General features: G+C 46.2%; 1 protein-coding gene across 1 annotated transcript in view; it reads right to left on the bottom strand.

Moving 5' to 3' along the window:
• NIBAN1 (niban apoptosis regulator 1) overlaps nucleotides 1–24,024 on the bottom strand; it is a 491,461-nt gene that overhangs the window by 249,235 nt on the left and 218,202 nt on the right. Inside the window, exons 3-4 of the mRNA XM_069641063.1 lie at nucleotides 17,970–18,101; nucleotides 16,040–16,154 (exon numbers count right to left, since the gene is read on the bottom strand). Of these exons, the coding sequence (XP_069497164.1) occupies nucleotides 16,040–16,154; nucleotides 17,970–18,101 (247 nt within the window). The remainder of the gene's footprint in view (nucleotides 1–16,039; nucleotides 16,155–17,969; nucleotides 18,102–24,024) is intronic.

The raw sequence follows: 24,024 nt of genomic DNA, 5'->3' as shown, positions 1-24,024 counted from the left end.
TTGCTTTGTGTATTCCCAGACAGACGCTTTTTTTTTGCTGTTAGTTCATTATGTTGTGGCATCGATACTTTAAACATAACGTACTAATGAAAATGAAAAATTAGTTTCGAAAGGATTTTTATTTGCGTTTGAGGTTTGCAACTAGAATGTTTTTTTTTAAATAAACTTTTTGGCGTCCTATTTGACTTTTAACAAATAGTAATTTCTTTTACCCTAACACTAAATGCTCTTCAATACACACTTAATAACTGCCTGCACTAGACACGCTTAATTGCCTTTGACTCCGTGATCACAGTCACGAGAAACCAAGGCTGGCTTTGAAGCCAAAATGCACCTTGCACAGAGGGGCCAGCAGTTTCATTTACTCCATTAAAAAACTAGGCCTATTAGTCCTAGGATGCACAAAGACAGTGGCTTAACAGCCGTGAGGGATGTTGCCAGTTATGTAAACTCGGCTGTTATTTGTAATGTGCCTTTAGGTTCCAAACGTACACACGGGCGGTTCTCGTTCCCGCTGGATAATATTTACACGTATACTCGTATATACTCAAACATAGGCCAGGCACGCTCACGTAATCGGCTGCAGTTTTAGAATAAGCCCAATTATTTTCAATTTACATTAATTCGTTGTGACACCTGTGGCTTCCCAGCTGTGCAAAGAAAAAATAATTCACCTCCTGAACTGAACGATGAACTTCAATGCGGTCCGCGAAATCCATGCACGTGTAAAAGATTAACTTTGGTTTGTAATGAAAAATGGTACAACTCATTAGGCTCATATTATACATAATTTCAGGTTAAATAGCATTTTTGTAATGTGAGAAACCAGTGAGAAACCACTAGGGATGGTAGAGAGACGGGAGTAAAGACAATTAAACAGAGGGGTTGAGGATATAAGAACTTCTTTCAGGGCTATAAATGCCCCTTTCATATCATTTTATTCCAAAGATAGGACAAAAACAGTATTACAAAATAAAAAATAAATATAAAAAACAAGGAGATAAAAAGGAGGGGAGGAAAATAAGAGGACAAAGAATATGAGAAATGAAATTGAAAGATAGAAAGAGCGGGGGGAGAAAGTGGGAAAAAACAGGGACGTCGATTCACCAAAATGCCTGGGATAGCAGAAGTGACATCACACTCCTGATAACATCACAGTAAGTGATGTCACATGACCTTTGACCTGCATGGCATCAGTTCCTCTTTAACCCTGGGGACATCACTGGAAGTGGCTTGCAGCCATTCAAATAAAGTACATAATGTACAATTTTGAAAATCCCAAATAGATACTAAAGTAGACATGAATATTTTAGATACCAACCACATTTTAACAAGGGTGCCTTTGTATGCCATGGATGGGGTCCTATGATATGATAGGGTTAGACCCAATAGAATCAACATATGCCGAGTCGCTACCATACATGTGCCACATCAGCATTGTATGGCCAGTTACTTCCATATTATACCAGTTATAGCTGTATGTCAGGTATTGTCATTATATGACAAGTAGAGCCCCTACATTGCCAGTTGCTGCAGTGTTACAGTATCCAAAAAACCAATAGATGCAAGCCACCAACAACGCACAGGAGCAGTAATGCTTTGATTTAAGATGATTTGTCATTTATATAGTGCTTTCGCCAAAGCTCTACACATCACAAATACTTAAATACAATTATCATTCTAACCAAAGTTGGTACTCATTTACCAACCTCAAAAGAATGTAAGGCTGAATTGGTCTTGCCGGCATTCAAACCTGCAGAATACAGATTGCAGCAGCGAGCACTGAACCCACTGAGCCATTTTACCACTTTGCTATTAAAAATGCAATGCCACAATAAGAAAACATGTGCAAACTAGCTGCACAATGGAGGCTAGACAGGTAATATCACAGCCTTCATGATTTACAGTAAGAAATTCCATGCCACAGTAAGACATCCCTAGATGGGTTGCACCAACATGCCAATCTAACCACATAATAACACTTATCATGCTTACTTTCTCGTAGATGCCCAGAAAAATATACCATGCCACAGAAAGTAAAGGCTAGACTGGACACCAAAATGCCAGTCTAAACAGGTAATTACGCTTGTCATGATTGCTCTATCGGCGACGCTCAATACAAAATGTCAATCCACACTAAGAAATTGCTAGATTAGCTGCACCAACATGCTCGTCTTGCCACGTAATACTTATGATGTGTACTTCATTATATATGCCCAGAAAATATGCCATAACAGAGTAAGAAAAGGCTATACTTGCTGCGTCCAAATGCAAGGCTGGACACGTATCATGCTTGCTTTATTATAATGCCCAGTAAAAATGTCAAGCCACAGCAAGAAATGACTAAACTGACTGTACCAAAATGCCAGTCTAGCCACTAATAAATATGCCTGCTTTATCACCGATTACCTTTATGTATTAGTGCACCCCTCTACTACCCCACCCTTCCCACACAACCCCCCCTCCTTCACACTCTCCTCCAGCCCACAAAATCAACTCCTAAGCCCATTATTACATCCCTCTTCCTCGTCCCAGTGCTTATGTAGGAGGCAAGGTGCTTCATAGTCAAGTACTAGGACAAGGAAGAGTCGGACTAGGAGTAATAAAGATTACTGGTAAGTAATCCATGTATTTAACACAAGCACCCACATTCACACACTATTTGCTCATTTACTTATGCACTCATTCACCAGTCACTCACACAAGCACGCCCAGCCACCGAAACATCCTGCCCTCATTACATGATATACACAAACACATCCATATAAAAAAAAATGTTCTTACCTTCCAGAATGGGTTCTCTGCAGGCATGACTCTGGCTTCCATGCTCCAGCTCGCATGCAAGGCCCGTCATGCGCAACACAGCACAGGAGCCAGAGCCATTTATCTAGGACAGTGCACTGAGCCCTGAGGCATCTAGGCGCTAGTTAATGTACAAGTGCAAGATTGTGGAGGTTTTTTTGCAAAATAGTCTGAGTAAAGGGGCGGGGGGTGACTGTTGATCAGGATACACCACCACTAAGGAAGGTGGGGGTGAGGAAAATGGGGCATATTCGGCTGCAATGTGGTAAGAGGGGCAGCCTCATATAGGGGGACCAGGTTTCTGTGACAGCCATTAGGCTTAGATAGGGGTGACAGTAGTCAAAGTGGTCAGCGAGAAAGGTTCTTGTACAGAGAGATTGAGCATTTCACAGCTCGAGTGGCTTCCATGAGGGAGATGGTGGATGGAGGAACGTGTTCTCCTGGAGGGCAAAAAGTAAATGAGGTTGGAACGGTGTAGGTTATACGATCAAAGTACTATTGTGACTTGGGGAGGGGCAAGAGGCTTGGGGTAGGATGAGAGTAGCACTCTGTGGTGGTGAACCTTAGGGAAGAGGGAGATAGGAGGAGGAAATGGAAGGGCATGCTGGTAGGAGAACAGAGGGCATGAAACACAGCATCGTTGGTAGGCCCATGCATGCACAGAGTGGTGGTGTTCATCTGTAGCAAAGGGAAGCAGGGTATACAGTGCCATGTGTTGGGCAGTGGGTCTCATCCTAGGCCATGTTTGTCCCCAACAGGCCCAAACAGGAAGACGACCAGTGGAATCGGCCATTGGCACACTGGCTTGAAACCAAATATAGTGCGACAAAGTAAGTTATATTTACGATGTTGGGTTTTAGATCATGCCCCACTGCCACTTGACTGGGGTACTGGCGCTTCTGCAATAGGAGGGCACTTTGGAAGGAGGAGTAGCATGTGTGTCCGTTTCTAGGTGTTTCACAGAGGAGTTTCACGTGCCCATAGTGTGAGGATGCATTGGCCAGGCCGGTCATATTTTAGATGGTTGGAAAGGTGTCGTGTTTCTGATGTCGGAAGTCTGTTGGTAGGGGTGTACTTCCTTGTGTGGATGGCTTAGTTGCCATGTGTACTGGAGCGTAGAATGTGAGCATTAATGGTTCTTTGGCGAAAGCACCTGCATCTGGTGTGACCATACCAAAGTCCTGCCAGCATTGTACCGCTGCAATGTGTCGCAAAGATGAACGCGATCAACACAAACAGCCATCAGGAAAGGCTTCTTGTGAATGAATTATTTGAAATGCACAATGTACCTAAACATCAGAAGCAATTGATGCGTTACTTTTCCTCCCTTCACTTCTCCCCTGCCCTTTCCTCTGTTTCCTTCTACCTTTCCACCCAGGCAAGAGTTTAAGGGAATTCCCAGTGCGGGCCACTAATGGCAGTTCAGTGGGGCCAGTTTCCTATGCACAGGAAACACAAAGGGGGGGAGTTGGTTGGACTTACCCCGATTCTTTGCCTCAGTATTTCAAATCAACATGTACCCAAAGACAGGATAGTTTCTACGTCAAACTAATCAAAAGGGACATTCCAATGAAAGAAAAAGTTAAGAAAACTCTTGGGATTATACTATTCTCAAAGTCCAGGGTTCCCTAATGAAAATCCTTAGAATGTTTAGAGTCAATCACCATTTCAGATGGAAATGTAAGTGTCCCTGCACTTGTTTTCCATTATCCAATCGTTGTCGATTCCTTGTAATCACCTTTTCTGTAGGACCTCAGGCCAGGGGTCACACAATGCTATGGTCTACATTTGGGCAACCAATGAGATTAGGTCGGGGTTCAATAAGTAGTCCCTGCGGCTTCCCGTTGGATTTTAGTTGGTAACCTTGGGCTGGAAGGAAATTATGGTAACTTTAGTGAGCACTTGCACCCAACTGCAACCTTATGGCAACACTCCCTGTGCCTCTGAAAAGCTCTTGCTCCTTGCAGACACTTTTGTCATGCCCCCCTCCTTCCTTACTGCTACTTGAAGCCTGACTCAGCTCCTGCATCCTCTTTGCTGCCACAGCACCTGCTTGCACCTTCTGCCCATTACGCTGGTCCATCAGGTGTCCAGGTTACCTGGGATACCTCAACAGTCTAGACCTCCTCGCCACCTCTCAATAGAACCTCCACCACCTCCCGTTTCTCTAAATGTTCCTCGAATACCACTTCCTCATTCTATCCAGCTGTTTCCTCCTCCTTGCGTTTTACCACCGCCTCTGGATTTAACTTTCTGTGAATTCTCCCCATTTTAGGGGAAGAGGAATCTTGAGGCGGCAAATCCAAAAATCCTAGAGGTATCTGAGGAATCCCACCATGCACACGGTGGGGGTGCGCTCGCCTGGTCTTTTTTTAAATTTTAAATTAAATTGAATGATGGTAGATCAACCTCTGGAAAATGTGTGGGGCTACTCTGCACACAATTTCCCATGATCACTGCACAACATGCGCATAGTCCCGTGGACACAGCCTACAGGCACAGCCCTCATCATATTTAGTTGGGATCTGACAGATGCAGTACACAATGCGTCACCAGAAGGGTTCTCACGTAGTAGACTGATCAGGATGGCGTGGTTGACCGTGTCGAAGGCAGAGGAAAGATCAAGGAGGACGAGGACTGAAGCTGGAACAGATCTTCACAGGTTTTCAGGAGAGCAGTTTCTATGCCTCTGGCAGCTCTGAAGCCAGACTGATGGCCATGGAGACAACCAACAGATTCAGCTTGGAGAGTAAGCTGGGAGATGGCCAGCTTTTCCAAGAGTTTGCCCAGGAAAGGGGCGATGGAGATTGGGCAATAGTTTGCCAGACAGGTAGGATCAGCAGATGGCTTCTTAAGGAGTGGGTGCACAAGGGAGTGCTTAAGGGGACAGGGAAACGTTCCAGTGGCAAAAGAGTGTTTACAGAAATCGGCCAAGGAAGGAGCGAGGGCATCAATATGGTCCCTTGATGGCTCTGGAGGAGCAGGGGAGCACCTGTTTGGACGAAACTTTCATAGATGGGACTTGTCTTGAAATCTTGTCAGGTGTTGTCAGAGAGAACGAGGAGAAAGGAGGAGAGGTACAGGTGGCCAAAGGGGGGGGGGGGGAGAGGAAGAGGATATAGAGGACAGGATGTCCTGAGATTTAGCTCAGAAGTGAGGTCAGAGTCATACAGAGGGCCTGGGAGGGATCAGGAGAGGAAGAGACCGCAACAGGATTGACCAGTGCTTTGCAGATTTTAAAGTGTTTGGCCATGTTGTTAGAGGCCGCAGCGATGAAGGCGTGAATTTGTGCCCTCTTCTTGATGTGTTATTGCTTCAACTGGCATTTTGGTGCAACCAGTCTAGGTATGTTTCAATGTGGCCTGGCATGCCTTAGTGTAATGTTATTACGGGTCTACACTGGTCTACATTGTGCAGCCAGTTGGACATGTTTTCAGTGTGGCATGGCATTTTTAATAGCAAAGCATTAACGTTCCTGTGCACTGCTGGTGACTTGCATGTTTTGGATTGGTGTTACCCTACAAAACAATTGTAAACACTCTGGCTTTTTAACCACTTTTTCTCAAGAAGTATGCTGCATATTGCGTTAAAAAACACATTTATATCCTTCTCCTAGTGCAGTGTGCAGTATGGCCCTTCAGCAGCAGGGTTTTGCGTATTGCGCAAGCGTGATAATCTAGGCTGGCCCAGAGTGTGGGCGACCCGTGATTTGTTGCCGAGTTAGGGGCGGGGGCCCCTCAGCATGGCTCACCGGCAGGCCCCCACATTTTGTGTTACGCCACTGTTTGGACAACTTGACATCCCAGCGCGCACCTCTCGACTCCCTTGACTTTCTATAGGTAAAGTAGGGCTTCGTCACCCCAGTTTTTTCTTGCTTTAACAAGAAAATAAAAGCTTGTGAGAAACAGGCCTCCTGGTCAGTCCCCTGATTCTGATTTACCATACGGGGCTCTGTAATCCTTACAAGCTCAAGGCTCAAAAGGCATAGACAGGGCAGGCCTGAGTGGGCAAAGCCAACCCACAATCTGTAAATGCCCACTCAGCATCGCTGTGTGGGCATTTACAGGGGTTCATGTCACTGCGGTGGGCTCAACTACATTAGCTTCAGGCCCCATTTCTTAGACAATCCTGGCTACGAGTACTACGGTTACTATTAACGACGATGAGCTGCACACTGCCAGATTTAGGGCCTGGCATGGGTGTGCCAGTCTGCAATGTGTTCAAACTCATCACGAAAGAGCACAAATTACAGTGAACAACCTCACCCGGCTACACAATGGGCTTTTAAGCAAGGTATTAGGGTTTGCGAAATGCACTGCGAGCCAAGCCGTCTGCATCCGGGACAAATCAAAGAGGGCTTTCACACAAGGCAGTAACTCGAGTCAAGCGGCTGCGTGTCTTGGGCACATAACGTGTGTATCACCCAAGAACGCGTGTCCCAATATTTCGAAAGATGTGACAGCAATCTTGGCTTCCTTTGGCCCGTCATCCCGTCACGGCGAGCTGCTGTAATGCAGGGAGGATGCGCGATTTCTGGGGCGGTCGCGCTGTGTGCAGGAGGGTGCACGGGAAATAGCGCGCACAGCGCACGCATAACGCCCTGCAAGAGGGGTCATACGAGGCAGCAGGACCATGGCGGGCGAGGGCCCTTTGCTCCCATGGAGCCGCAAGCTGCGATTTGCTTCTTGTGTGCGGGGCTTTGCTGGTGCACGAAATACTAATGGGGACGAATGCAGCTAGCACTGGCACGGGGCTGCATTACACAGGTATGCCATCAGCCTGCCTGACACGGGGCAGAGGGGGCTGGTGCCCATGAAGCTATGCCATTAAAATCAAAACTATGGTACTGGCAGAGAAAACTGTCGCCTGCCCTTCTGCCCCCACTCATTATGGGCGGGCTAAAGGCCCCCCACTTTGAGGCAAATGATCTCACTTTGCTGCGGTGCTCGGCACGGAGCTACAACGCCCACACCCTGCCGCATCTCTCACGGAGAGCCGTGTATTTCTGTACTTTTCAACGCAAACGCCTGCCCGGGCGACCTCAATAGACGCCCTGAGATGAAGCCAAAGTCTTAACTGTTGGGCTCGACCACGCCTCCAATAATTAACATCGCTTTTACTGTGATTTGGGGGAAAAGATGCATGCAATATGCCAAAGGAAGAGGCCTAATAATATCCATCACCCTCCTGGGATCAGAGGAATGGCCGAGGTGTCAGCAATGCAAAGGATTAAAGGCACTGCACCAACAACTTTCAAAACCGCCACCCAGAGTCTGACCAGGGGCGTGGCCCAAAGAGCGCTAGGCAGGGCCTACAGGGAGGCGGCCTACAAGGGCAGCATGCGGTTTAGGAAAGAGCCACTTCCACCAGCAAAGCATCTTTTGTGCGAGGCTGGGATAGGCAACCCATACAACTGGAAATCTCTCGGAATAGTGAATTTGCCGCAGTAACATACATTTAAACCATCCCCCCAAGCCATAAATGTCCATGCTACACTATAGTCAAATGAGCCTCTTTTTGAATAAGGTTTACTGTGAACAGACTCGTTTCTAGGGACTCCCAAGTTTGGTAGCTATGGCACTGTGAGATTAAATGATTTGCCCAGGATCACACTTAGTAGTGCAACGCTGGAATGCAAGTAGATTTAGCAGTTTAAGCAGCTTGCAGTTGGTTCCGCTATGTGTTAATGTTGGTGTTCCCAGGGCTAACATCATGCATCCTGAAATGAATTAATTTCGACAAATGTCATCAAAGCATTGCAAAATATCATTTGCGCTCTGGAGAGTAATCGAGAAGAAGAAGGACAGTGTTGGAAAAATAGACCTTCCCACAATATTCATGAAATAGTAATGGGACAAATAGACTCCTCCGGGGTGACATGTTGCACAAAAAGATATCCAAGAAGGGCTACTTACAAAGCTGCAGTCTTAAACACCTATCTGAATGTCAAACTATGTAAGAAGCTCCAACAAATATCCTTCAGTCTGGGCACAATACATATCAATTAAGCAGGGGTTGAAGTCTATGAGTAGCGTGGAGCACCAGAGGTTTGCATGTGGAGCTAACTATTCCTCCACCCCCCTTGCCATCAAGAGAAATCCTCTTGATAAGTATACAAATCACATAATAAAGCAACCAGACAATATATATATATATAATTAATGCCCCCTCTTCCCATCACCACCGTCCTTCCCTCCATTCTTAAATTTTCTCTGTATTCACTCAATGTTTTTTTTTTTTATTTCCTCACCTAACCTGTGGATTCATTCCCTTTACATTTGGAAAAATCGTACTTCACTGAGCGACAGCCTGCACTCCAAAAAGCTTGCATAGGTTTGTGTATTGTATTTGGTAAAAAAAAAAAAAGAAACAAACTTTAGAGTTCACCTGTTTTTTACAAAAAGAGACCAGTTTCACAGTAGATTTTATTCCGTAAACAACATTACTCCTCCCCGAGAGTGACCATGTGAGACTACTATTCATCAGTCACTGAAGACTCATCATCTCCTTGGGTATTCATATCAGTCTTTGCTGATGACTTTCTGTACACAGACCACGAGGCATTCAGCTGGAGAGGCGCGTGCCATTGCTATGAATGCTTTTGTTGTGCTCTCCTCTTTTACTCATAAATTGCAGCAAAACTTTGCATCCGTTTGACCAGAGAGAGGCAGCGATCATCTCCATCTAAGCCCCATCTCACCAACAGATGAGGCTGCAGACAAGTGCAGACTTTCTTCTAGAAGCTAGTTCACGCTCCCTGAAGCTCTCAGGCTAGCTCGAGCTACTGGGCGACTGACGGGAGCCCAGGCAGAGCCCTGTCTCGGGAATCCTTTTTGGAGACGAGGGCTCTGCCTTGACCCACTTAAAGCCTGGCTCTAGTGAATGTGCATCCAAACAAGGACTGAGCGAGCATGCGTTCCTTTGCTCCCAGGTAGCTGCAGACGTTCTGAAGTCAAGCAGGTGCTCACCACAGTGCAGATGAACTCCCTGCTAGCATGGTTCCTGAAAACCCAATGTTAAACTAAGCGTGTGCACACCAACCTCTTCTACAATCTAATAATCATCGAGGTACTGCAGTGGGCCCAACTACATTAGTTTCAGGCCCCCCTTGTTAGACAATCCTGGCTATGCTGCTGCCTCTTCCCCCCCCTCCTTCAACAGGGCACCTCCAAGAGCCTACTCTGAGGGGTCAGTAATGCAAGGCGGACAACTGCTTGTAGCTTTCTCAAAGTAAGACATTTTATTAAAGTATACATTTACAAATAAAGCCTTGCTTGCCCTACTCTACCAAGGAATTCCCTACCTAGTCTAAAGGCTAAGGGAACAATCTCTAGTATGGGTAAACTGGCCCTCGCTAAACAAACATTCAAAGAAAACTATAAAGCGACACAAGACAATAAATATTATTGAACAATACGTGGATGACCTTCACCTGTCCTGGGTAAGATCCTTTTCCCAGGGTATAAAGTCAGCTTCAAAATGTTCAAAGCAAAATAAGTCTTGAACCCGTTCTTGGCAGTTCCAAGAGAAAACTAAAGTTCATCAAACAAAATAATTCACTGGTAACAATTCTTTGGTTTTAGTTGAACAGCTCTCCTTTCAGTTCCAGCAAAGAACATCGCACCAACGGTAATCCTGGTTGCCTTCTTCAAAAGAATATGGCTACAACTTCATCTACAACTTTACAATGAGTTAGAACATCTGCAGTACATTTGGTATATTTGTCAGGATGCTTCTCTTTGGGTTGCCGATTCCTTTTAACAACCACTCTTCTATTGTTAGTACTATGAGAACAGTCATTTTTTTCTCGCAGTATGTCACTAATCCAATCCACTTCAATGTGACATCCGCTGACAACATTGTATACCACCACAGTTCAAATACTTCTACTACTGCTTTGCACTTCTTAATGATCAGGCCACCTCTGACAAGACACTCCCACCTCTCCAAGTAGGAAAGCACTCTTACCTTCAATAAGCTTCTACAAGGGGGCAGGCAGCCTCTTTGCCTCTTAAGTCTGTATGACGGCTATAAGAATATGTTTATAGCTATTCAGTACTTAAGAATCAGTAGGCATGTACTTCTCAAGACACTTTGACCTTTTCAGGTAGGCAAGGCACTCTTCCTTTTAATGAATTATTAAAAAAAGGGGAAGCCTCTTTGCCTCTTTCTTCTAACTGCCGCAAGAATAACTTGCCTCTGCCCACAAGACAGACCGCTTGTGTGATGTGTGTTCCTCTTCAGTATAATAACTTCTTGAAATAAATGTCAGTTCTAGATAATAAAAGGTTCAGTCTTCAAAGGGAAAACATAATTAGGCACACGCAACCACTCTAAGGTAGATTTTCAAACTTACAGGGTTGAATGTAATTGTATTCCCGAGTAATATCAAGGAGGCACCTTCTGACTTCTCTCCGGAATCACAATTGGCCACATGCAGCCTTCCTTTGATGCAGCTTTCACTTGTTCTTACTTGTAACTCTTGGAAGACGTTAGTATTAGGTTTTCAGAATGTATTCAATACGCGTTCCTTCAACACAATAAAGGACACACGACCACTCCTGTGACTTAGAAACGGTTCAACAATGGATAAAATAGTTTTTTACTTCTCACATGAATTAATCAACTTTTGGAACTAGCGCGAGTGCTACATGTCCATTGTCAACCAACAGTTTAAAGGTGGTCGCACAACTTTTACTCGATTTAAACTGTACGCAAGTTCTTCGGAGCTGGTTAAAGTTACTGGCTTGGCTTATGAAGTGAATCTGAACACTGTACTTCACTTACCGGCTTCAGGGACTCTGCAGTTGGCGGTTGCTTTGCCACCCCGACTTCCGCGATTGCTGCTTCTACTTCAGGCTCACTTGGGACCCACACCCCTCTCCAGCATGGGTGTCACCGGTCCAGCCACCTTAATTGGGAGCCTCCTTCACTCCTGAAACCCTAGGCTTGCCTTCTGCTTCTGGCCTTGAGCCACTGAACAGTCTTGGCTGTACAATCACAGAAACTCAGCCCACAAGGGGAAAACCTCACCTTCAGCAAGTCTTCCTCTGGGCAGTCTCTATAATACAGGTTTTGGGAAAACAGGACCCTCTTAGAACTCATAGGTGAAATCTGCTGTCTACACATTCCGGTGTCCCTTCTGTGCTCCCACTTCCTTGTGAATTGCCAGCCTCGTGCTTCTCCTCTACTACTACTACTAGTACTACGGCCAGACTTCCAACTCCCGCTACAGCTCCTTCTCATCCACTGCTGCTTCTCAGCAGAGTCCATTTAGGCCGCTCAGGTTTAACAATTGGCTTCAGGTGTGAGCCATTAGTTTCAATTGCCTCACTCTTGCAATGGTTACTAGGCTTAATTGCCTGACCACTCATCTACATGCCTCTTCAACTCTCCTCCTCCTCCTCATCATCATCCTCCTCCGCTCAGTCCCTCTAGGATTCAGGGACACAGTTTGTTCCAGCAAAGTTAGTTTATTCTGCTTCTCGACTAGTAAAAAGGGTAGATTTAACTCCCTTAATATTTTTAACAGAGGGGCAATGTGTTTTAACCTTTATAGAGAAAGATGTTTAAAGAGGCCAACATTCCACAATCCTTTTTAGAGTACCCTTGGAATTGAGGCAGGCATTTGATTTTAAACACCAAAACGAGTCTTTCTTTTGGTATAAGGTGCTTTGATGTCACAACCTTAGCTTTCACAACCTTAGATTCAATAGGAGATGGGGAGACATTAAAATGACAATAAGCCATAACCTCTTTTGGTTCAGTGGTAAGAGTCTCCCCATCAGAGTAGAAATACCGTCTCATCCCATGGAGTCTCCTCACTACCCAGGGAACGGTCTGCACCCAGGTGATCCTCCCGCAGTACACCACCCCCAGGGTTGGGACCAGGAATCGTGGGCCTTCTCCTGGCCACCTCGGAGGAGACTTTAGGCAGGGTTACAGTGAGGGGTCTGCATGATTCTTCACACTACTCACCACAGTGACTAGGAGGATGTGACCTGAATACTACCACCTGTGGCATGATGGAATAAGAAGGCAGACGAGGTGTATCATTTTGGCTATATACTCAAATAAAGAAAAGAACCCGTCTCTACTCTCTCCTAGAGGGGTTTTCCCTATCGCAACACAGAATAACTCTGGTGCTCGCTGGTTTTGGGTTCACTGGATTATTTTAACTCCCTCTTTCTAGGGCAACCGGCGTACCTTATCCAGCGATTACACATTTTAAAGAACTCAGCCGCTACATCTGCCACTCTATTGCCAATGGGTAGTCTCATTACCCCTGTTCTTCGCAATCTTCACTGGCTCCCAGTGGCAAAGCAGATTCATTTAAATCTCTTTGCCTGGTCTACCAAGCTTTTAACGGTACAGGCATGGAATATCTACAAGCTCAATTCTGGCCGTATGTGCCCTTCCAAGCTTTGCGCTCTGCTGACGTCGGTCTTATTTCTACGCCACAATTTAAATACTCTCCTATTGGTGGAACATTCTTTTTCAATAGCCGCAGCCAAAATCTGGAATGCTCTGCCCCGGATGCTTTATGCGTCTGTAAACCGTCTACAGTTCAGACACTCTTGAAAACCTACCTGTTCTAATATCTTGTGGTTTCCTCCCAGCCGTTATGTCCACATTTAACCTGTGGCAAGATGCCCTTGGGCAGATGTTGCGCTTTTTAAATGATTGTAACGTAACATACCATAACATCCTTTGTGCAAGTTTGTAGAAGTCTCTTTATTTTCTCCCAAGGATTTGCAAACAGAATTAAGGCTTGATCCACTCTTCTTATTGCTGGCACGTTGTCATGACTTTTTGTATCTCGAGTACTGGGAAGATTACTCCCTGACAGTTCTTTTCCAGTTTGGTATCTTTTATATGTGTTTGTTTTCCCACTGTGACGAGGGAGTTAACTCCAGAGGATTCCTCAAATCTTCAGGATCCATGGACCCCAACCAGCTTTCCCGCATCTCCCATTACCTGTTCCTTCACTGGCAAGCGCCATCGGTTCTTCCAGGGGTCTGGGGTCACTCTTAGTCCGGCACACTTTCAGCACATATTCCTGCTTTCTTCCTCCTTGGTCTGTGCGGCACCACAAAGCCATTGCTGCAGCAGTCTCCGTGCGTTTTATGGACCACACGGTCCACCTCGGAGAGGCCACACCACCGCTGGATTGTTCCTGAAGCGAGTTTGGTTTACGCTGGTTCCCTTCAGCTTCTTCCTCCTAGAACAGCTGTCTCTATACACTTCGGGCAGCCCAATTTTGAATTTCCCCAAGCCTTGCAGGATGAAAGCCAGCTTCCCTCGCTGCTCTTTCTGATCCCGAACACACCTAGTCCTTCCTCAGTCTTTACGTTACATTGCTGGGACTGCCCCAGTGCAGCATCAATGCTGGTCAACACCTCTGAAGTTATCGTCATGCCTCCTAGTGGCCACCTCGTCATAGTTCTTTGGTAATCCATTCGACTGTTCAGTATGTTCCTTTGGTGGTTCTTCGTCTCAGTCTTATCTGGTCTTACAGATGAGATAACAGAGACTTCACAATAACAAACAGTAGTAGTTTCAGTTTGGGAGGAAGAAGTCATTAATAGGGCCATGGATTCTGGGAACAAGGGTTTAGGGAGGTCTTTCATGGGCCAGGAGTCCTTATCCCCATGAGAGGAGTGTCTCCCAATGAGGTCCTCCCACTTGTTACCACCCCCAGGAGGACTATTGGGTAGCAGCCTCACCTCCCTAGGCTCATAGGGAAGGGCTCCCCTCTGGGAGAAATGACGAGATGCCGTGAATCGTCACATACCCCAGCACTTCGCATTAGTGCCTCAGAAATGCCTTAACAGCACTCCACACGTTTGAAAGGGTAGCTCTGTTAAATGTGAATGGCAGCAAGTCTCCTTAAATTAGCATGGTGTTTGGGTGATAAGAATTGATGGGGCAATTTGCATCCGAAATCCCGCATAGCACTGGCTGGCTACTATCTGTGCAGTCAACTGAACCGAAAATGTGGGACTCTTGTTCATAAAAACGCTCGACCAAGGATGTCATGGTCTGTTTGCAACTTTGCAAGTTGTCTGATGAGTGCGGTGTCCTGCTACATCTGACATTTCAGATGTTTGCGACTTTATTCTGTGATTCGACCCGAGGGTGTGGAGGGAATAAGCCTGCCTGTTTTTTTCAATGGTATTCTGCTGTATTTGCTGCATAAAAACGCAACTGACATATGTTTATGTTGTGGGCTGTATTTATGCAAGGGTTCTGTCCTCATGTTTTAAGGTCTGTCTGGAGTGAGACTCCTGGATGCATGTTCAATTGCGTTGAGGAATATTTGTTGCATAAAAAGCCACAACTGTTGAGTCCTGTGCTTAGGTCATTGTGGCCTATCCTTTCCTTCCCTGCAGAAGTTAGGAACTCGAACAACCATCCGGCAGGTTGTCGAAAATCTTTGTATTCACCCCTCTGCTCCTCTCACCCACCCTGGCAGTGGCCTTGTTACTGCAGTGTTAGGCCCGGCCATCATGCCTGATCAGGCTGGCAGCTACCACGTTAGCTTAGCAACTGAGCACCCACTGGTTTATGGAGAGCACTCCACCCCGCGCCAAGTGCTTTTATTTCCTACTAAAAGTAGTGAAAATCAAAGTTAGCAACTATAATCCTAAGTGGGGGGGAGAGAAAGAGGGAGGGAGAGAGAGAAAGAGAGAGAGCGAGAGAGAGAAAGAGAGAAAGAGAGAAAGAGAGAAAGAGAGAAAGAGAGAAAGAGAGAAAGAGAGAAAGAGAGAGAAAGAGAGAGAAAGAGAGACTTCCAGGGAGGTTGGGGAGGCATTAAAAAAGGCAGCACACTTGGCTTCCCCCGTCATAGGAAGAAAATGCAAAGGAGGGCACTGCTGACGCAGACCTAGGGGCTCTGTGTGGTTAGGAAGGTTAGATTGCATGAAACCCACAGAAATTTAGCTTCAGCAGGCGTAGCATGGAGAATCCACCAACAAATTACTTGGGCGCGCCTCTTCCAGTCCAACCTGCATCCCTGCTTGAAACCCGCTGTATCCCTCCACCACCCCGATGACCTTCTGAGGGCACGCTAATAGTCTCTCCTAACTGGAACCGTATTATTCTACCTTATCCCCTTATTGTACTGAGCTCTGTTCCTTCACAGCTAGCCTTGCGCTAGATTAAAACCAGCGCCTACGTCCACGAACAGAGACAAAGTGCCGCATACACGCACTGCAGGATCTAGTCCACGACTCACCAATGGGATCTGGGAACTGCTTGTCCGATAGCGCGTTGTATTCCTCTTCGGATGTCAGCACCTTGCCGCCAGTTGGAAGGATCTTGGTTTTTGGGCTGGTACCCTTTTGGTAGGCCTGAAAAAGAGTAGACTGTGTGAAAGAGCAAACCTTACAATGAACATGTTTTCTTGAAAATAGCCCATTTCGTGCAAGAGTAACATTTAGAAATGGTAGACAAAGGTTTGGCCCCATCAAATCCATTCACCTTTCCCACCTGTGGCTCCCTGTTTGAAACGGACATAGTCAAGAAAGCAAAAAGGGAAAGATACGACTTTCTACACACTGAGAAGATGCCAAACACCAACTAGAGGAAGCACCGCAAACTAGAGGGGCGCCCCCCTCACAACGAGCCACCCGCCCTCATCAGCAGGAATCCCCATGGGCGTGTCAGTCTCCCACACTGGCGAATGCCAGGTGGGCAAGCCCGTATTTATTTCTACAATATGGTATATTTATCCATTTTGGGAGGGGCGGGGGGAGAAGGTAGTTGTTAGCAGCAACAGTCCCGGGCTAAACAGAATCCTTCAATGTAATCTTGCAATACATCCCCCTCAGAAATATATATCCACAAATACATCACCCCAGAGCTATGTATCCTGCAATACATCACCCTCAGAGCTGTGTTTCCCACAATACATCACCCTCAGAGCTGCGTTTCCCGCAATACATCACCCTCAGAGCTATGTATCCTGCAATACATCACCCTCAGAGCTATGTATCCTGCTATACATCACCCTCAGAGCTATGTATCCCGCAATACATCACCCTCTGAGCTATGTCTCCCACAATACACCACCCTCAGAGCTATGTCTCCCACAATACACCACCCTCAGAGCTATGTGTCCCGAAATACATCACTCTCAGAGCTATGTATCCCGCAATACATCACCCTCTGAGCTATGTCTCCCACAATACACCACCCTCAGAGCTATGTATCCTGCAATACATCACCCTCAGAGCTATGTATCCTGCAATACATCACCCTCAGAGCTATGTATGCTGCAATACATCACCCTCAGAGCTATGTATCCTGCAATACATCACCCTCAGAGCTATGTATCCTGCAATACATCACCGTCAGAGCTATGTATCCTGCTATACATCACCCTCAGAGCTATGTATGCTGCAATATATCACCCTCAGACTATGCATCCTGCAATACATCACCCTCAGGACTATGTATTTTGCAATATATCGCCCTCAAACCTTTGGCTGTACTGAAATGGCACCAAATAAACGTTTGGGTCATTCTCAATCAGCATTACTGAAATGTTGAAAAATGTGTTTTTCTTACCAAATTTAAAATCTCTTAAATTTTGTTAAAAAAAAAGCAAATTACATGGGTGACTTTCAAGAGAACCCGAGCAAGAGCAGTGGAGTAACTTTGCTAAAAATGTTGGGGTTAAGAGGGAGGGAAAGTGACATCTGAATGAAAGGGGCCCCTGCCAAATGAGTGATAAAATGGTGTGCCACAAAAGTTGGGGTCCACACACACTTGGCCCCCAACCCCCGTCTAAAATGACACTCATGAGCAAGAGAACCAGAACGAGAGAGAACGAGAAAGAGGACTACAGAGCGAAAGATCTAGAACGAGCGAGAGACTGTGCATACACTTAGGGAATACCCAAAAGACAATCCCCCACCTTACTCACAAGCAAAGGGACATGGCAGAAGACATGCCACAGGGTTTGCAGCACTCCCAGCAAAGAGTTGGAGAGTCCATGTTCCCCTGCCTGAGCTCCAGAACTGGTGCTCTACCTTCAGTCCACTTCACCGAGTGACCCAGGTAGCCCCACTCTTCATGCGCAGCCAACACGAAGGGCCAAGACTTTCCTGCAAAGGAACCCCAGGTCCATAACATTCCATAGGTGAGGCCGCAGCAGGTCGTACCTCTTTGCTGTCGAAGCACTGCAATGAATAGTCTTGCTTGATCACCACGTAGCGCTCCTTCCATTTCTTCAGGTCTTCCGCATACAGCAGTATCTCAGCTTCGTACAACACCTTCTCCTGCTCCGACGGGGGCTAACAGGACAAAGCAATAGAAATGCGAGGGTCAAAAGGGCAGCCAAATGCATGCACGCCATTTTAAAAATATCAACAGTACTTATTTGGAGGGAGGATGGTCTGGGACTCTGCTTTTGTGAAATAAGTCAAGAAGAGAGGGTAGCATTAGGTTATTTCTCTTTATACTATGCCCCACCCCCGTCCCTGAGTGGTCGCCCCAAACATATGAAGAGGACGATTTGGGAAGAGGTTGATATTTTCGAATGAGTACTTCCGCATCACCAGCAAACAAGATGGGTCCAGGCGATTTCATGGGCAAATTACTAATTGATCATTTACTTTGTGGTAGTTAGCCCCCATTTCTTCCCCTACCACCTCGCTACCCAGCCCTCCAAACACTTACCCACCTCCTATACACCCTCTACCCCTCAACAAATAGCTATGTATTTTGCCACCATGAAGTGACTAAAGCAAAGCATTGAACCACTTAGTAATTCTGCCTATGGCACAACTGTAGATGAACAAGACCAAGGATATCCCCTGCAGAACTCCCCGACTTTTACATAAGTGCTTATAAATAAAAGCTAGAAAAGTGTACACAACTATTTCTTCCTCACAACGCAAGAACAGTGACTTTATAACCCCATCCCCAGCATACCAGAACCCTACCACAACATACCACCGCAACATCAAAGCCAAACGTTGAGGTCTGCACTTGGACTCCACCAGGTCACCTAATGTCCAGATTGCAGTCGGCGTCTGCATCGCCCATCAATTCTTCCAGCCCAAAATATCTGCTCCATAACACTGGTCGTAGGTCAGAAGAAGATGGACCGAATGGTGGTCTTTTCACAAGTTCTTTTATTTAACTAAAAGGAAAAAGGCCCATCTATCGCTACAACAAGTGTTTGCCCTACCACAAAACTAGGGTGCTCGTTGTCAGAGTAGTCCAAATCGACAGACAACCCTGCATCCCTGCTCTCCTGCGGTGTCTCGAGCCTCTCCAGATAATCGGGTTCTGTTGGGTTGACATCACTGGTTCTTGCTGCGGGGTCAGGCTTTCTTGCAGTTTGAACACTTCTTGCGTCTCTTCTTTCTACCCGTTTCAATGTGCGGTTCCGCAAAGCCTGTTCTACTGCGTTCTCAGCATCATTTGAGGACCAGGCGGTGCACCTCCACTTGGTCACGCCACCGCCTCGACTTTCCTTTAGGAATACACTGGTTGGCTCCCTGCCCTCTCCGTTTCTCCTTCCCTTCTTGGTTGCCAGAAACCTCCTCAACTCTCCTGTTTCGCAACTCTCTCCAGGTTTCAAACTCCCAGGTGTTACCAACATTCTATGTTGGTCCTTCTTTCCTTTTCATTGGAAAGTGCTGGGTCCTCCCCAGTGTAGACCTGTAGTCTTTTGTCTCTCTTGACTGAGCATTCCTTGTTACTCCACCTTCTTCATCCCAGTATGGTTGGCTTCCAACCACAGAGTAATCTTAATTTCCTGCACACTACTCTTCGCAGTAGGTTTGTCTTTCTGTTGGTTATTATGTGTAATGTTACAATAACAAATAGTGACTTGTTTTTGGACGGTTCTTGTGAAGCTCTGATGCTATTAAGAGCTCCTCATACAGTGGCTTAGCAAGTTCCTTGATGGAACTGAGTCCTTGTCCCCAGGAGGGGAGTCTCATCCTGTGAGGTTCCAGTTACCACCACCCCTAGGGGGAAGGTTGCGTAGCAGGCTCACCTCCGTAGCCTCACTGGGAAGGGCTCCACCATGGGGAGAAGTGACAAAATCCTGTGAATCATCACACACCCCACTAGAATAAAATACATCCTCAACTCATTACGTAGATGACCTTGAGCACGGCCTACTGGGATACCAGATCTCCAGTGCACACCCATTACTAAGTGCTGCAGCTAGACTTGTAGCAAAACCAAAGGGACGTAATCACCCGAATGCTGAGGACGCTGCGCCAGAACCCCAGGAATGCTGGGACAGCTGCCAAGGTCCTCTGCATATGAGGCATATCTTCAGAAAATACACAATAACCTCATCAAAATTACCTCATCAGCAAAACCATTATCTGAATTACATAGCTCTCAACCTTTTGTGGCCTCAGGGAAAGTGAAAAGATCAATATTTTGTTTTTGGCGGGTGAAAGCCAATTGACTTATATGAACGTGTTGAAGGGGCTTGGCGGGTGAGAGTTCCCTACATGGCAGGTGACACCCACTTAAAGCCTGTACGTTGAGAGGTATGTAATTAAAAGCTACCTTGCATTCTCTGTCCTTGAAGAGGGGTAGAATTTTACATTCTTGAGAGAAACACTATGAAAACACACTGGACGCTGATGTCCACACAGAGACAAAGCATCTACTGTAAAATTCCCCCTTGTTCTAAATCACCAGTCTTTCACTGCTAGAAAATCTTTCCTGAAGGATGGTTTTGAGCGCGCTAGTGCAGTTTAATAGTTTTTTTAATTCACATCTGTGAACTTCAGACCTCCTTTCTTGGGTGGTGGCAGAACAACCAATTTTTTTCACTGTCTTAAACGGCGGGTGGTCCAAAAAATTAAGGTAACCAAGTAACTGCTGCCCACAGACATTGGATCTTGCTCTAGATAGGAGGCCGAAGTGCCCTCAATCGGGAGCGTCCACACCGGGCAAAATATGCCAATCACAAGGAGGCTGGGACGAATGAACTAAGGCCTTTGTGATAGTTTGGGGCAGTGGCGATCAGTAACTTTTAAACCAGGGACAAAAATCACTTCGCACCATCTTGGAGTTACCGCAGTTAGTCTTTCTTCCATGGTACCCAGCTGTTTTGAAGGGCATACAATAAACTATGATCATTGAGTGCAAGAATAACTGAAGGTGTGCCTCTGCAGACCAGTAATGTGGTTGTTCAAATTGTACTACATTTAATTGGAAGAAAACGGAGTTGTAAACCTTGTTTTGAGAACACAGTACCGTATGGCCTATTGCAATTTATTGAAGAGTTTAAAATTGCCATTGTTCGTTCAGATTTTAAAAATCAAACGTGGATCTCATCGTAGACTTCAGGCAGCCAGTGTTCAGAGCCTGAAGTATGAACACATGGTGATTATGTCTGATCAAGTGGTTTTTTCCTCCTCGAATTTGTTCAGTTAAATAGGTGCCTTCTTAGGCTTTCATTTTCCGGATGGATTAGCATCTGCTTCTTGGCCGGGACACACGGGATTAAACAGGCATGAGATCCTGGGTTCCAAGTTCATCTTGACCAATTTTTTCTGTGCCAAAAACTCCTTTCAATTAACCGAGCTTTGTGTGTGTCCAGAAATAGGTTGGCGGGTGTGTTCGTGTGTAGCTGACCTGAACCCTACCACAGAAAACTGCTTGAAAGAACGCCGCCCCTCCATTATTAGTAAAACGCAGTAAACAAACTTGGCAACCCACCAGTGAAAGCCGTGCAGGAAAGGACCTTCCTCACATTTCTCTGGTTAGAGAATAATGGCAGGAAATTCTATCCGGCTGCAAACAGAGTGCATATTGTCTGCGCGGCCCACACAAGGTTACGTGCACTGGTTACTCAAAGCCTTTCTTTTACCTTGTACTGTCTCCACACCTGCCAGTTATGCTGAGGGTACACCCCCATGCGAGGTACACCTGCATGAAGGGAATGCTGGGAGGCTGCAAGGCCACCTGTGCAATAATGCGCCCATCACCCTCCTAGAGGCGCCTTCAACCTTCCAGATTCTTCCAATTGCATTATTTAAAGGCATTTTTTTTAAAGTTCCACAAACATCAGGTCAACCCAGGAGAACTTGGCTCACAAGAGATGCAAGCTCTGCCACCCAGGGCTCAAGTCCTAAAATAATATAAAAGTGGGGAGACTCATTAACACACGCGGTGGCATGTTGCAGGGATGGGCCTTTCATCAGCTTAACTCAAAACAGGACCAACACTTAAGAAGCGAGTACACGGCTGTACAAAAAGCAGGTTTATTGCACAAAATATCCAGGGAGCGGTTAGATGGTGTTGCCGGACCAAACTAACCCAAGGCTCAACAATACAAGATCAGTTGGCAGTTTATATACCTTTTGCAACAATTTAAAACACTCCCAGATATTTGTTACCACCCACCCCCAAATAGGATTGCACAAAACCTTTTCAAAAAAATCCCATCTTTTCCCAATTTGTGAGAATCAATTCTGTTGACAGGAATTCAGAAAGCATGCACACACCACCAGAGACTGGGGGGAGCGGCAAGAAATCTGGAGAAGACCTTCCCCCTTCCGAGATACCTTGATGTACTCTTGGCTGCCATATTCCAACTAAATATGACAGAGGATGGCGCCTGTAGCTTGTGTCCACCCAGAGTACACAGGTTTATGTGTATGTTGTGCAGTGAGCATAAGAAAAATGTGTGCAGATTAGCTCCACACATTTTCTGGAGGTTGGCCTACCATCATTCAATTTCATTTCAAATTAAAAAAAAAAGGCGAGCGCACACCCACCAAGCAGATGGTCGAATTCCTCACATGCCCACCAGCCTCAACATGCAAACCACCAACCTGCCGAGGGTCTGGTTCATCATCAAGGTGAAAGCACCGGCTGAAGCCATCTGCATTTCCATGCTGGGAGCCTGGATTGTGCTGGATGTCCATATCTAATCCCTGTAGGGATATGGCCCAACACAAAAGCGTAGGGTTCTTCCTTTGCATGGCCATTAACCATCAGAGAGATTGGTGCTCTGTCTGATCATAAAGTGCAACCCAAAGATGTAGGGTTTAAAGTTCATTATCGCTCATACAACCGTGCAAGCCTCTTTTACATTCCCTTTTCTGTCAATTGCCTGCTAATGTAGGCGACAGGTTGCTCTACCCCTTGAGAGTTCAGCTGTGCTAGCACTGCTCCAATCCCAAAATCACAGGTGTGTCTGGATAATGAACCCTTGACCATAGTGGGGCACTTTCACAACTGGGGCCTTGCACAATACATCCTTTAAATCCTGAAAGGAAGTTTGACAGGCAGGTGTCCAAGTTACCTTCTTCAGCATCTTCTAGGAAGTTACATCATGCAGCGGCATGGCAATTGTCCCATACCCCGGGATGAACGACTGGTAGTACCCGTGAGATCTAGAAAGGCTGCCATCTATGTATGTGCTGGGGATGTCCCAATCCTTCACAGAGTACCTTTGATTTGAGAGGTTGTTTCTTACCTCCACCGAGCAAGTAGTCTAGATAAGTCACTGTGCGCGCGCCATCTGGCACTTCGTGGCCTTGATAGTCAGACCTGCATTTTGGGGCGCCTGGAGCATTTGTTTCAGGTGGGATATGTCCTCCCATGTGTGACTGAAGACAGCAATGTAATTAATCTAAATAGGCGACACTGAAGTTTTCCAGACCAGACAAAAACTGGTTATACATCCACTGAAAAGTGGCAGGGGCGTTCTGTAATCTGAAGGGCATCACAATTAACTGATAATGTCCTTCTGGAGGTTGAGAATGTAGACCTCGCTGTAGCTCCATCTGTTAAGCCGACCTGCCAATACCCAGCCGTGAGGTCAAAGGTACTCATGTAATTGGCAGCGCTGAGCTTGTCAGTGAGCTCATAGGAATGGGGTGAGCATCCGTCTTTGTGACAGAATTGAGCACCCAGTAGTCCACACAAAAAACGAACTTCAATCTTGCCACTACTGGTATTTTTAGGAAGCAGTGCCACTGGGCTAGCCCAGGGGCTGTGAGGTGGCTCTATCACTCCCAAGGACATCTTGGAAATGCCCTCCTTGATTATGTCCCTGACCTTATCGGATATCCAATGAATCCAACTTTTCGCCAGTTTACTGCCTCCAGTATCCACATCCTGGGTGCACCAATCGCATGACCTGGCGTCAGCAAAAACAGACCAGCAAACTGTCCCAGCAACCAGAGACAGTATGCCAGTTGCTGTTCAGAGAGGTCAGTTGCAAGG

The sequence above is a fragment of the Ambystoma mexicanum genome, chromosome 1q (assembly GCF_040938575.1).
Source record: "Ambystoma mexicanum isolate Mex_15411 chromosome 1q, UKY_AmexF1_1, whole genome shotgun sequence".
NCBI lineage: Eukaryota > Metazoa > Chordata > Amphibia > Caudata > Ambystomatidae > Ambystoma > Ambystoma mexicanum.
Note: the sequence above shows the minus strand (reverse complement) of the source record. Positions and strands in the feature narration are given on the sequence as shown.